The sequence below is a fragment of the Acomys russatus genome, chromosome 12 (assembly GCF_903995435.1).
Source record: "Acomys russatus chromosome 12, mAcoRus1.1, whole genome shotgun sequence".
Classification (NCBI taxonomy): domain Eukaryota; kingdom Metazoa; phylum Chordata; class Mammalia; order Rodentia; family Muridae; genus Acomys; species Acomys russatus.
The window spans coordinates 2880608-2896607 of record NC_067148.1 but is presented as its reverse complement, the minus strand read 5'-3'; the positions used below and the strand labels follow the sequence as shown (position 1 = coordinate 2896607).

Sequence of the window (16000 nt, the reverse complement as noted above, 5' to 3'; positions counted from 1 at the left end):
GGGACATGGTCAGAAATCTCTAATACCCTATACTTAATGGCATAAGAATTGCTTAAGACTGATTTCAAACTAAAGTCTATGGCTTTTAATTACTTCATTTAATGTGAATTATAGCCTACCATTCTCAACTTCCTTTCATCAGTATAAAATGTAGGTGCTTCAGGAATGGTCATTCCTTTTACAATAGATGAGGAAATCCAATTAGCTCTTCTTATAAACTGAAAATGCTGGTTTATTTTTTAAGGGATATTTGTTAATTTCTTCCAAATAGTTGCTACAGGCCCTTTGGCAAATTTGATTAATTACACAGAATAACATGATTTCAGTATTAATAGACAGCACTACAATTTAGGATGTAGTCTTATTCTATTTTTATAATTAAATCAGAAACCTTTTCTGTGTAAGTTTTTTTTTTTACATTAAAGGTATGTTTAGAAAATCCATTCCATAATACTATCTGTCCCTTGCATAATGACCCCCAAAGGAAAATGAGTTGAAGGAAAAATTATCTATACAATCCACATAGTCATCTTGCAGTCTTTGTTGTAAAAAGTCAACTCTCATGCCGGGTGGTGGTGGTGCATGCCTTTAATCCCAGCACTTGGGAGGCAGAGGCAGTCAGATCACTGTAAGTTCAAGGCCAGCCTGGTCTACAAAGTGAGTCCAAGACAGCCAAGGCCACACAGAGAAACCCTGTCTCAAAAAACAAACAAACAAAAAAAGTCAACTCTCTGCTTCAGATGCTAACCATCATGGACTGACTGTTTAAGTCCCAATCTTGTAACCTTTGAAACAAATTACTTAACCGTTGAGCAGTTAATCCAATGGCAAGCTGTAGCCAATTACTTTCTCCAACTGATCTCTTCTAATCTGTACCTTTTATGGTTGAATTTTCTGTTAGTTTATTTTTCATCAAAACAGTTAATAGAATTTCCTCTCTAATTTTTTTTAAGGAGCAGTCTGCAACCCTAAGCATGGCAGAATTCTTTGTGTTTCCTTAAACATTTTAAGTATCTGGATAAGAATCAGCCAACAAAGTAACATCCATGTAATAATGATAAATAGATTGAGGAAATTGCCTACCAATTATTTTTTAGCACTTAGTGCAAAAAAAAAAAATATTGACAGAAAGTTGAACTATTTAACATTCCATGTGGAAGAACTTTCCACTGATGTCCGTTTAATACTACACCATTATTATACATAGGTATTGTGAGAAAAACCTTTCCCTCTCCTGCTCATGAAGGGGATTGCGAAACAGCCATCTTTTAAATCAATTACTACCATAGGCCATGACTTAGGTAATAAAGAAGGTAACAGAATTACAATCTGTAATGAGGCCAATGGTTATTATATTCACTGCTCTTTAATCTGTTAATACCCTCCATTTTGCCGAATTCTTTTTTTATAAGAAGCACTGGGGAATTCAATGGGCTGATGGACTTTTTTATACATGGAGCCCCCAGCTGCTCTTGTAGCAGCTATTCACGTGTGTGCAATTTTTCCTTAGTTAAGGGCCTCTACTCTACACAACCTTATCAGTCAACCATTTTTACAGACCAGTTTTAGGGCTAGGAAAATAACTCAGAAGTTAATAACACTGTCTGTTCTTCCAAAGGTCCCAAGTTCAATTCTCAGCAACCTTATGGTGGCTCATGACCACCTATAATGAGATCTTGTGCCTTCTTGTATTAGACAGGCAAACATGCAGGCATAACACTGCATAAATAATAAACAAGTATTTTAAAAGACCAGCTTTGACACCATAGGGTAAATTGAGGGAGGGCATAGTGTAGGTGTGGACTGGCTACTGATGGTAGCCAGCAGGGGCCTCTGCTGATAGCAACTGGCAATTCTAAGGAGAAAAGGTGAGAGAAACTAGTGGTGATAGCACCTGGCATAGACTGCCACTGATTGTGGGCTGCAGGGAAAACCCAGTATTCATGGCACACAGACAAGGCTGTCACTGAGGGTGACCAAATTGCAAAGGACAAGCAGAAAAAACCAGCACACATACTTGGTGGGTGAAGCAAGGCAGACTCCACCAACTTTATTTTTTCCCTTGTCCCTTTTATATCATCTAAAACAAAGTTCTATGTAAGAAAAAAAATCACCTCATAAACACAGGGTACATATTTTCTAAATGTATCACCAGAAACATTTTTAAAAAAAAAAAAAAAAAGATTAAAATTGTTACACAAGAGAGAGTTACAGCAGGATTATTGATTACATATTTTCTATTAAGACTCATACCTAACTAAACATCCTTCATCTATCTTTCATTCCATAAGTAAATTTTAACTTCAAAGAGTTTTTTGTTTTATTTTGTTTAGTTTTATGTCATAGATTAACAAAGTTTAAGAAAGCCAATCTTTTTTTTTCTTTTTTTTAAATTAATTTATTCATATTACATCTTGATTGTTAGCCCTTCCCCTGTTTCCTCCCATTCTTCCCTCCCTCCCATTTCTCCCCTTCTCCCCTCCCCTATGTCCGTGACTGAGGGAGACCTCCTCCCCCTATATATGCTCTCAGAATATCAAGTCTCTTCTTGGTAAGCAGCTATCCTTCCTCTGAGTGCCACCAGGTCTCCCCATCCGGGGGACATGGTCAGAAAAGGGGCACCAGAGTTCGTGTGAGTCAGATCTCACTCTCCACTCAATGGTGGAGAGTATCATGTTCGTCGGCTAGGTCTTGGTAGAGGTTCGAAGCTTACTGCCTATATTCTCCTTGGCTGGTGCCTTAGTTTGAGGAGGACCCCAGGATCCAGGTCTGCCTGTCATAAAGTTCTTCTTGTAGGTTTCCAGGACCCTGTGGGACCTACTATTTCCTCTTTCTTCCATGCTACTCTTGCCTAAAGTCTCAATCGGATATCCTCTCCTCTGACCCACTTTCTTGGTAAGTAAAGATTTTCATGGTACATATCTGGGTGAACCTACTCATTATGATAATTTCTAGATCAATCCATTTGTCCACAAATTTCGGGAATTCCTCGTTTTTAATAGCTGAGTAGTATTCCATCGTGTAAATATACCACAGTTTCTTAGTCCATTCTTCTACTGAGGGACACTTAGGCTGTTTCCATGTTCTGGCTATTATGTATAGAGCAGCTATGAACATGGTTGAGCATATGTCCCTGTTGTGTGGTAGGGCATTTTCTGGGTATATTCCAAGGAGTGGAATAGCTGGGTCTTGAGGAAGCCCTATTCCCATTTTTCTGAGAAAGCGCCAGATAGCTTTCCAAAGTGGTTGTACTAGTTTGCATTCCCACCAGCAATGAAGGAGTGTTCCTCTCTCTCCACATCCTCGCCAACATGTGGTGTCATCTGAGTTTTTGATCTTAGCCATTCTGATGGGTGTAAGATGGAATCTCAGTGTCGTTTTGATTTGCATTTCTCTGATGACTAACAAGGACGAGTATTTCTTTAAGTGTTTCTCGGCCATTTGATATTCCTCTGTTGAGAATTCTCTGTTAAGTTCCAAGCCCCATTTCGCAACTGGGTTGTTTGGTTTTGTGGTGTTTAATTTCTTGAGTTCTTTATATATTTTGGATATTAAACCTTTGTCAGATGAAGGGTTGGTGAAGATCTTTTCCCAGTCTGTAGGCTGTCGCTTTGTTCTCTTGACAGTGTCTCCTGCCTTACAGAAGCTTCTCAGCCTCATGAGGTCCCATTTATTAATTGTCGACATTAAGGCCTGGGCTGTTGGTGTACTGTTCAGGAAGTTGTTTCCTGTGCCTATGTGTCCCAGGCTCTTCCCCACTTTTTCCTCTAACTGAATTAATGTCTCTGGTTTTAAGTTGAGGTCTTTAATCCACTTGGACTTGAGTTTTGTGCATGGTGACAAATAAGGGTCTAATTGCATTTTTCTACATGTAGACATCCAGTTAGACCAGCACCATTTGTTGAAGATGCTATCCTTTTTCTATTGAATAGATTTGGCTTCTTTGTCAAAAATCAAGTGAGCAAATGTGTGTGGATTCATCTCTGCATCTTCGATTCGATTCCATTGATCCACCAGTCTATTGCTTTGCCAGTACCATGCTGTTTTAATTACTGTTGCTCTATAGTACAGCTTGAGATCAGGTATGGAGATTCCTCCAGAGGATCTTTTGTTGTATAGGATTGTTTTTGCTATTCTGGGTTTTTTATTTCTCCATATGAATTTGAGAATTGATCTTTCAATATCTTCAAAGTATTTTGTAGGTATTTTGATAGGGATTGCGTTGAATCTGTAAATTGCTTTTGGTAAGATGGCCATTTTTACTATGTTGATTCTCCCGATCCACGAACAAGGTAAATCCCTCCATCTTCTCATGTCATCTTCAATCTCTTTCTTCAGAGGTTTGAAGTTTTTTTCGAATAAGTCCTTCACTTGCTTGGTTAGAGTTACTCCTAGATATTTTATATTGTTTGTGGCTATCGTGAAGGGAATAGTTTTCTTAATTTCTTCCTCTGCCTGTTTGTCATTCGTATACAGAAAAGCTACTGACTTTTTTTTAGTTTATTTTGTATCCTGCCAATTTGCTGAAGGTGTTTATCAGCTGTAGGAGTTCTCTGGTGGAATTTTGCGGGTCACTTATATACACTATCATATCATCAAGCAAGCCAATCTTATAGCAGCTTTTTTTGTCCTATACTTAGCTTGTGACAATCTACATTTAGCAAGAAACAAGACAACTATCTTACATCTTATTTTTGAAATCTTGTACAGAAAAACTGGCCAGTCACCCATTCTCTGCTCTTATGGGCTTATTATAATTACTCCCTCTTTGTCTGTGACCATCGTTTTCATGGTGCACACCAAAACCCAGCAACACATCCCTAGATCATAAGACCAAGGAACTCAGAACTAAGAATGAGTTTTAATTGATCATTAACCTGTTTCACGCCTTTTTTTTCTTACTAGTACAATTTCTGTGCTTGTAATGCACTCCTTTCCCTCACTATGCAAAATTGACTATTCTATAAGGAGGAGTAGGCACATTCTACTTTTGACTCTAAACTTTCTACCAATACCTTAATTTCCTAAAATGATTAGGATCATATCATTAACTCTATAAAACTACTATTAAGGAATTGTAAAATCATCATTTCGTCTAAACAGTATTATTTTGTGAAAGCTCTTCTTCATGTTCATCTGCAGGAAATTTGTCCCACATGGTTGGCTAACACCCAAGAGGCACTCACACCTCCTTCTGGTATGATTACAGGCACTGAGGATCTCCCCGTGACACATCACACCATGTCAGGTGTATGAAGAATAAAGGAATGACAAACATGAGAAATCACAGCAGCAGTAAGAAGCAAACCAGATGAGACAAAGCCACTGAGGACAGGCCTTTCCAAAGTTCACCCATCACAGCCATGCAAAATGGTGTGCCATATCCCAGAACCTCACTTTACCACTGCAACAGCTCATTTGTGGTGTCCGCCAAATACTTTTTTATGGTAGGACTATTGGCATTTCAATAGTCGCAACCTCTTATAATTTTGGAAGCTCAATCCCAGTGGTTTCCTGTTAGGACAATTCGCAAAGTCTGTGGGTTTTTACTACATATATCAGTCCCTTCCCCAGGAGCACCTACCATGTCACCTTTAATTTCATCATGGTGTGCCTCTGGGATTGCAAGAATATTAATCTAAATACTCCACTGTTGAAACAGATCATGTCCCCATAAATTTAAGGGTATGTCCTCCACATAAGTTCTTAAAGTTTTCCTATTTAACCTTCTGGTCCCACACACTCTACCCATCATCACACACTTTATTTTGTCTGAGATATCTTTCCAATTACTGGAACCTGTGTATACACCATTCAATGTGGCCTTTCGGAATTCCAAGAATTTGGGGGAATGATGGTTACATAAACTCCTGTATCCACTGGAGCTTCTATTTTAACACCGTTTGTGTGTACTTTTGATTTTGGCCTTTGACCATTGACAACTTTTTGCCAGAGTCATGCTTTCCAGTTCTTCCAAACCTTCCTGTCTTTTACTAGAGAAACTCTGCCTTTAATGAGTAGCAACTTAGCAATCCTCTCACCTGTGTTAATTTGCATCATTTTTTACATAGGCTATGATTTAAATTTCTCTTATGAAATCTGCATCTATAATTCATGGATATCCAGTAAATTCTTGGGAAATATACCCCTTTCTAAGATATTCCCTATTGTTTCTACTTAGCAGATCCATGAACTCTAGGAGTTATTCGGTACAACTTAATTTTGGGGGATAGGGCAAGAATTACCAAGTCTAATGCAGACCTGCCTACAATAGCATGCAGGAGATCATCAGTATTTAATTGCATGTTTCTAGCTGTTTGTAATTTCCTGGGTGGCAATAAGGAAACAGCCTGTATACTTTGTTGTGAAGCCTTGAGATGCTAGCCACAACTCTCCTCCCCAGTTAGTTTCCCAATGTGAAGAAATTGCCTAGAATATCTCTTGTAGACATGTAATCTTTGATTGGTCCGACGACATCCTTTCCCACAACATGTGCAGCCCTTGGGAAGCCCAGACCTTACTTCTGTTTGATATTTTGGAAAACCTTTGTTCCTAGAAAAGATGCATTCACTTTTCTACTGAAAAATATCATATTTCTCAGAGTAAACACACAGGTCATTTTGAGATCTGGGACCTTTAGTGGCTAGGTCAGTCTCAAATTTGGGTCAAATCGCTCATAAATGAAGCAGCAGGCATTTTGGTATCTGAGACTTTTAGCTGTAGCTTGTCCTATATTACCACTGTACTCTTGGGGACCAATATTGGCTATGTCCCTTATCCACTCATCCATTGGTTGTGCCTATGCCTGTTGCACTCTAATACCACTTTTACATTTGGTATTCTCATTCTCAGATCCAAGAGTTTCCATCCAGCAACTAACGTTTACAATGCTCATTCTCTTTCCTCTATTTCGCTGTTCAATATTTAAGGCTTCTTTCCTCTGCCACATTAACCGTTGTAATTTCTGACCAGGCTCTAACATAGCTGCTACCAGCCCCTTCAAGTCTTGAGGAATAATTTTATTTTGAGTAATCTAGTTGCTTAGAATTTGTTTTATATAAGGTGAATGAATCCCATAGAAAATCATGAACTCTTTAAAATGCCTCAGATCTATCATTTCTATAAGAAGCCAAAAGTGTGTGATGCCATCTGCATTCTAGCACAGTCTGTTCCCATTTTTCATCCTAGGGAAAACTCAGGCTCTCTTGTTCAGTCACTGGCTCTGCAACTTTTAGTTCTCTTCCTTTCTGGCACTGCCCACTTCTCAGGTACTTTCACTTCCTACCTAGTTTTTCCAGTTGCACAGTCAACTCTGTAACCCTTTCAGAAATGTGGGTAGAGTGACCATTTTGATTTTCCAATTATAGGCATTTCCCCCTCAGGTCCCTACACGTCTACTCACACTGTTTCCAACTGCTCAGCCATTATCCCAGAGGTTTTTTTTTTTTTTTTTTTTTTTGAAATGGACAAAGACAAAATGGGTGTGACTGGTTACAGTTGACATAGATCAAGTGCATACGGAAAGCCTCTAACTCTAAATCGTGTTTGTTAGAAAAATGCAAGTTGGCACAATTTTTAAGTTTGTGGTCTTCACACTTAAACGCTCTGTAACATTCTGGCTTGGGCTTCACAGGTCGGCTCACAAGTATGATCTGCAGCCCTGATGGATCAGTAGCAGCTGGATTACAATAAATTCTTGAAATATGCATTGACTTGGTGTTTTGAAATGTGTTGGATTTACGTGGACCTTATAATAGACTTTACCACACTGCATACATTCATAGAATTTTTGTCCATCATGAGTGCTTCCATAATAATGAAGACCATAGAAATGTGGTAGGGCCTCGACATATAAAATATATTCATAAGTTATCTCTCTAGTATGAATTCTTTTATGCATTTCACAATGACTATGATGTCGAAAAGCTTTAACAAATCCAATACATTTGTAGAGTTTCTCTACAGTACGTGTTATTTTATGTATATGGAGATGATTGTGACATTCAAAGGCTTTACTGCATTGGTTACATTCATAGGGTTTCTCTCTAGTACGTGTTCTTTCCTGGAGATTATTGGATACATTCATAAGGCTTCCCTACAGTATGTGTTCTTTTATGCATTTGGAGATTACTGCCCTGTGCAAAGGCTTTACCACACTGGTCACATTTATAGGGTCTCTCTCCAGTGTGTATTCTTTTATGTATGTGGAGGTAACTGTGACATGCAAAGGCTTTACCACATTGGTCACATTCATAGTGTTTTTCTCCAGTATGTGTTCTTTTATGCGTTTGGAGATGACTGCTCTGTGCAAAGGCTTTACCACACTGGTCACATTTATAGGGTCTCTCTCCAGTGTGTATTCTTTTATGTATGTGGAGGTAACTGTGACATGCAAAGGCTTTACCACATTGGTCACATTCATAGTGTTTTTCTCCAGTATGTGTTCTTTTATGCGTTTGGAGATGACTGCTCTGTGCAAAGGCTTTACCACACTGGTCACATTTATAGGGTCTCTCTCCAGTATGTGTTCTTTTGTGTATGTGGAGGTTACTGTGTTTTGCAAAGGCTTTACCACATTGATTACACTCATAGGGTTTCTCTCCAGCATGTGTTCTTTCATGTGTTTGGAGATGACGGAATCGTGCAAAGGTTATACTACACTGGTTACATTCATAGTGTTTCCCTACAGTATGTTTTCTTTTATGGTTTCGGAGACTACTGAGATATGCAAAGTCTTTAAGACACTGATTACATTTGTAAGGCTTCTCTCCAGTATGTGTTCTTTTATGTGTTTGGAGACTTGAGTATTGTGCAAAGGCTTTACCACATTGGTCACATTCATAGGGTTTCTCTCCAGTGTGTGTTCTTTTATGCGTTTGGAGGTGACCGTGCTGTGCAAAGGCTTTTCCACACTGGTCACATTCATAGGGCTTCTCTTTAGTATGTGTTCTTTTGTGTATACGAAGACCCTGACGCGATGGAAAGGCTTTATCACACTGATCGCATTTGTAGGGTTTCTCAGTAGTATGAGTTCTTCTATGTATTTGGAGGTGACTGTGCTGTGTAAACGCTTTACCACATTGGTCACATTCATAGGGTTTCTCTCCTGTATGTGTCCTTTTATGCCTATGGAGGTGACTGTGCTGTGTAAACGCTTTACCACATTGGTTACATACATAGGGTTTCTCTCCTGTATGTGTCCTTTTATGCCTATGGAGGTGACTGTGCTGTGTAAACGCTTTACCACATTGGTCGCATTCATAGGGTTTCTCTCCAGTGTGTGTCCTTTTATGTATGTAGAGATTAGTGAGCCTTGCAAAGGCTTTGCCACATTGGTCGCATTCATAGGGCTTCTCTCCAGTGTGTGTCCTTTTATGTATACAAAGAGTACTGTCCCATGAAAAGGCCTTATCACGTTGGTTGCATTTGTATGGTTTCTCTCCAATATAACCTCTCTTATGTATCTGGAGAGTATTATGATGTACAAAGACTTCGCTATATTGAATATCTTCAGAGGGTTTCTCTCCAGTATGAATTCTGTCATGCCTTTGAGTATGGCTGTTGTGTGCAAGTGCTTTACCACACTGAGTATATTCAGAGGTGTTCTCTCCAGTATGGCTTCTTTTATGCCTGCAACGATAACGGGCACATGTGAAAACTTTGCCACATTCATTATACTGAGGAATCTTTTTTATCAGCATGAATTAATATTACAGTATGGTCTAAGGATAAAGAAGAATCAGATCTTAAGTTTTTATCATGGTTTATACTCATGGTGTTTCCCTTTATTAGGTGTTATTTTTCATTTTGAAGAGACCTGAGGTGGTTAGAGCATTTGTTACGTGGCTCACATTTATAGCATCCTTTTTCACTATGAGGTTTTTCACATATTTGAAGAGAACGGTAAGAACTCAGAGCATTACTACACTGATCACATTCATAAATTTTCATATAACTGTGAATCATACATTTGAAAAGGGAATCTGGACAAACAGAAAAATTTCTACATTGAAAGGATTCATAGGGATTTTCTGCAGACGGAATTTTTGGTTGTAATTCCAATAAAGTTTGAAAACCAATTAACTGTAAACTTGTAACAATTAAGAAAGTCTACTCAAAGTGGAGACTGCTATACATCTTCTGATTGTTCTGGGAATGAGAGACGTACATTGCTTCTTTCAATATCCCTATGCTCATATGGTTTGTAACCACAGTGCCACTTGACAAAACTATTGAAAGAATAACAAATGAAAGGTTTCCACATTGCATTGAGCTAGTTTGACTTTTTGTCTTCACAGGCATTTGTTATAGAGTTTAAATTTTCTCCACAACAACATTATTAACTCTCATAAACTACCCATCTCACTAAACTTAGCAATGTTACTGCAACATGAGCAATACCAGCTTTACTATAGACTCTTTGCGCATTAGAAGGTTTTGGACATATATTTATCACCTATTGTATACCTCTTCTGATATCTGAGTAGCATGAAACTAATTAGACAGGCAGTTCTACAGCATAGCTCTAAATGGGGCTATAATTCAAACAGTGATATCTGTCAAGGCGTTATTTCCTTCTATTCTACCTTAAAGGAATACCTTACAAACTCATGACATAATTGACATTGAGGAATATGGTTTTGTAGGACTTTAATAATTAATATACTCAAAATAATGCTTTTTCACACTGTTGCTTTTCTTTAAAATTTCCAATACACATTAAAATTTCTTAAATGCAAAATTGTAACAGCTGGCATGTGAAAATTACCTTCCTTGGCTTTTAGAATTGTGAAAAGGTTCTTCAATCATATCTTCTTCCCAACTGTAGCCTAAAATATAGAACCAGAAAATGTTACATAAAATTTAAGTTACTGTCTTCAGTGTGCCTTAGAACTATGCCTGATTTATTCACCTCATTCTCAAAATGAAATTAGAAAGAAGCATCAATAACAAAGAAATAGTTGTCTCCTTATTTTAAAGAGTGAAGGAAAATTCATGGTCTTACCTATAGCAGCAAGGTTCGCGTAAGTCTTCAGCATCACATCTTTGTAGAGACTCTTCTGGGAATGATCCAGCAAAGTCCATTCTTCCCGAGTTAAGTTCACATGCACATCATCATAGGTCAGTGTGTCCTAAAATATCCCACAGATGTGTTCAACAGATAGCATGATTCTGATAGTACTGTAAATGTTTAATTCATTGAAAATAAAATCATATAATTCTGGCACTTACCCTACTTATTTACCAAATAACCAAATTATTTTAGAAGCAAACTGAATAATGAGGTTCAGCACTGTCATTTCTGAACCCTATGAATAAGATATGGCCTTCCAAGAGATATTCTAAGTAACAGATATAAAGAAAGAGATGGCAAAGAGATCAACAGTACAGAGCACCATCAAGGAAATTGTAAGAACCATTACTAACCACAAAAAATGATGGGTTAGCTGGGTGTATTAGCTCATGCCTTCAGACACAGACCTAAGAGGCAGAGGCAGGTGTATCCTATTGAGTTGGATGCCAGTCTAGTCTATACAACAAGTTCCAGGACATCCAGGGGTACATATTAAGATCCTGACTTACTTGAAAAAAAAATCAATCAAGTAAACAAAAATAAAACAAACAAACAAACAAACAAAAAGAACTTAGAGGTCTTCACTGAAGTTCCTACAAAGAATTATATATTCTCTTCATTTCTGTGTTCATCTTTCAGAAACCTAACTGCCTACTATAAATTGTAATATTGATACCAACTTACTAAAAGGGAATGTATATTTAAACAGTTACAAATGGAAAATGAAAACATTAACAATGTAAATGCTGATCATTAATAAGCAGCATAGAGCAGGAGAAATGTTTCACCAGTGAAGAACTATTGTAGGTTGTCCAAACAATCAGGATCAATTGCCAATACTTAGATGGGGGCTCACAAGTATCCATTATTCTAAGATCAGGAGTTCTGAGGCCATCTTCTGACTACTAGAAGGGTGAGGCACACATGAGACTCATATTTTGCACATAGGCAAAATACTAATATTTATCCAAATATTTCAAAACAAACACAACAGGTAGAAAGAAATTTACACACCTTGAATCCAAATGACTGAAAAGGCTTAGGTAATACTAATGTCATGAATACATGCCATCCTAAAAAAGAGAATATAATCTCTGCCAAAGGTCAAAATTCAAGATGTGGAGGAAGATCAGCACAACAGCATATGCTCGACATGTACAAATCCCAACATCCCAGGCCCATAATGTAATGATATAAAACAAACAAACAAAAGGCAGGCATCTTGGTCTACATATAACCCTGCACTCTGGAGCCAGAGACGGGTGGATCTGTGAGCTCAAGCCCTACGGGTTATACATAACTACTTTCACGACAGGCAAGGCTACACAGAGAAACTCTGTCTTCAAAACAAAACCCACAAAATTTAAAATATAAAATCATCAGGCTGGCAAAACAGCTTAGCATAGAACAGCGACCGCTTCTGCTGTATCTTATGTGATTTGGGGCAGAGTCTATGATGGAGAAGGCAGGGCTGATGATCAGTTTAAACCACAACACAGTAGACACCAAGACCCAAGAAACAGGTTGAGTTCTAGACACACAAATCCCATCCCCAATAAGGAATCTAGAAAGGATCCTACTACAAAAGCTCCTCAAAGAAAATCACAAAGGAGAGACAAGTGTTCAAAGACATCATCCCATCTGGGAGCTTTTTCATTCAAAGAACTACACACATTCTGACCCTGGTCACAGTAAGCTCATGGTCACTCCATGATGGAACTGCCATTTAATCTAACTCCAAGGGTCCTTATGGTATGCAACATGGCCAAAGTCTCTTCTAACACTCAAAACAATCTCTTTACCACATCCTATAAAATCAGTTTAAAAAATCGTATCTTTCAACAAACAGTTGCACAGAAATGCCACTTCCCCTTTTAAGAGAGAAGAAGGTGTACATATTGAGGGATGATTAGACCAAGGCAGGAAACCAAAGTATGGCAAACACCAAATCCTGTAGCTCTCTCTCTCTCAGATACACACAGCCTCATTTTCAAAGGGCTTAGATAGCCCCATCCCTTCCTCTTCTCAAATATTTCTCACTACTGTTACTTGCACACACACACACACACACACACACACACACACACACACACACACACACACACAGAGAGGGGCAGATTTTTCATGGTTTTGGTATACCATCATCTTGTGGTCTCCACATGCACACCAGACTTCATCCTCACAGCCTCAGGCAATGAACTCTCACAGTATCTCCACCAGCCTGAAGCAACTTCAGATGACTATATGCTCTGAAATGTTGAGAAACTGGAGGTAATTAGGGCACAGAAACAATAATGTGTGAGAAAGTTTTAAAAAACCCCAGGCTGGGTGTGGTGATGCACGCCTTTAATCCCAGCACTTGGGAGGCAGATGCAGGAGGATCGCTGTGAGTTTGAGGACAGCCTGGTCTACAAAACGAGTCTAGGACAGCCAAGGCTACACAGAGAGACAGTAAAGACCAAAATAAATAAATAAATAAATAAATAAATAAACGCTCCAAACAAATGTGTTAACCATATCAATCCCTTTAGTGGCAAACCCACACTGATGATTGTAAGAACTAGAAAAAAATACATTTGCCAAGAAATGAGGAAGGTAAGCCTTAAGGAGCAAGGGGAAAAAACAACTAAAACTGTTTCTCAACAGAAAGTCCACAACTAAGAACTCAGGGAATTAATAAAATAATATAGAAATGTTTCATAAAAAAATAGGTAAAGGTCTATTATTTTTTCAGAAAAAGCAATGATATAATTAGATTACAATTAATAATATCACACAACACTGATGGCAGGACTACTAAAAATATTTCATTCTTTTATGATATAAAAAAATAATTGTTAGGATCACTTAGAAACCATTTTGTTTCCTATGATTGGTGATTGGATATGCTTTTGCACCAATGTGTGGAAATATAAACTTTTAAAATCCAAATGCAAGAAAACAGATTTTTAAAGAATCTGTATTTTTGTATTATTAGCCTAAACAGCCCATTTTGCACGAATTCCTTAATAAGTCAAAAGCACTTTTGAAAACAAGTCTATTCCCATTTTTATCTGTATGTCCATGTCTATGAGAGACAATGTCTTTTTCATGTGCTCACAGGTGACAAACCAGAGAAGAACATGTCAGGTCCTCCGGATGTGGAAGAGCAGGTGCTTATGAGCCTCCAAAGTTGTGGTGAGTGTTGGTGTTTGAACTCAAGTCAACCCCAAAAACGAATATTTGCTGAGTGACCTTCCCAACACACAAAGTACTTTTCATCCAATAAACTAAAAGTCTCTCACATATAACAAACCTAAATAAATGTAGAAGCAAAGAAATCGTCCTTGGGAACCTGATGCATCAGTATTAATACACTGTGTATGGGACTAGTTAAGATGTCTCCAGACTTTTCCAACTCTGTTACCTAAAGCCTAATACTCAGGGCTGCACTAGTGCTGTGGCTTCCTCTCCTCCTGTCCATGATTCCTGCTGGTACTACAGACCATCCAATCTGCTCTTCCTATTGCACATCATCTCCAGGCCCAGCCCACATTTGGGCAGACACCCCTTGCTCAAACACATGCTACACCTGCCAAGAGACCAGGCAGGCTGTCTACCACAGATCTACCACACTATCCGTTATCACAGACTCAATGTTCCCAGTTGCCCCTAGCACTGGACTAGAACATCAGAGGCAGCTTTACCTCTCCCCTGTTTACACTTCCTGTGTATTGTTAAGATGATCTCTTCTTGGCCTCCTTTTTAATCAGCCTCCAACACAAACAAGCATTCTACCTTGGACCACATCCTCTCAACAGGGCAGCAAAAAAGGCCACTCTCAGCCAACATACTCTCTGAAAATCCAGAGAGCAATGAGAAATCCAAGAACAAAATTCCCATCTAAACAATACAAACCTAGAAATCAGCACCTAGACCTATAAGTACCCCAATCTCTAATGCCTACCCACGAGCACAGGAACCTAATCAACAACAGCCTGAAAAATATGGCACAAACAGGTCCAAGCTATCTTACCATAGCCAGTCCTGAATTACCCAACATAGCTGAAAACAGAAAAAAAATTTCTTAAAACCAACTGTATGAAGATATTGAGGTCTTTAAAGAAGGAATGAATAAAGCTTTAAAGAATCAAGGAAAAAGGCAATCAAACAATTGGAAGAAATCAATAAATCCCTTAAATAAAGCCAATAAAAATCAGAGTTAGATGTAATATGTAAAAATGTTCAAGATTTAATAATGGAAATAGAAACAATTTTAAAAAACAGACTGAGAGAATCGTGGAAATGTAAATTTTGGACTACAAAGAGAAATTACAGAATCAAGGTTCACGCACAGAAGAGAGAAGGGAGAGAAAATCTTAGGCATTAAAAATACAATAGAAGAAATGGATACATCAGTCAAAGAAAATGTTAAATCTAAAAACTCCCTGCCACAAAACATCCAGGACCTCTGGCACATTATAAGGAGACAAAAACTAGATAACAGAAATAGAGGAAGGAGAGGAATAAGAACTTAAAGGGGCCAAAAACCTTTTCAAGAAAATCATAAGAAAAATTTCCTAACCTAAAGAAGTTGCCTATCAAGGTACAAGAAGCATACAAAATACCAAATAGACTGGACCAGAAAAGAAAGTTTTCTTACCACATATAATACTGTACTGACCATATAGAATACAAAAAGAATATGAAAAGCTTAAACAAATAAGCAAAACAAAACAAAACCAACAACAAAACAAAAAAATTAACAAGTAACATATACAGATAGACCAAACAGAATCACACCTTTTTTTTCTCAATGCAAGCTCTAAAAACCAGAAGAGCTTGGACAATTATGCTGCATACTCTAAGAAAGTACAGAAGCCAGACCAGATTCTTCTACCCAGTAATTTTTTGATCACCAAAAAAAAAAAAGAAGGAATAGGATAT

The 16000-nt window shown here is 38.0% G+C and overlaps 1 protein-coding gene across 1 annotated transcript in view; it reads right to left on the bottom strand.

The window, feature by feature from the left end:
* Positions 1 to 7639: 7639 nt before the first annotated feature.
* Positions 7640 to 16000, bottom strand: part of LOC127196664 (zinc finger protein 431-like) — a 28904-nt gene continuing 20543 nt past the window's right edge. The window contains exons 2-5 of the mRNA XM_051154519.1: positions 11006 to 11132; positions 10769 to 10829; positions 8099 to 9630; positions 7640 to 8046 (exon numbers count right to left, since the gene is read on the bottom strand). Of these exons, the coding sequence (XP_051010476.1) occupies positions 7640 to 8046; positions 8099 to 9630; positions 10769 to 10829; positions 11006 to 11132 (2127 nt within the window). The remainder of the gene's footprint in view (positions 8047 to 8098; positions 9631 to 10768; positions 10830 to 11005; positions 11133 to 16000) is intronic.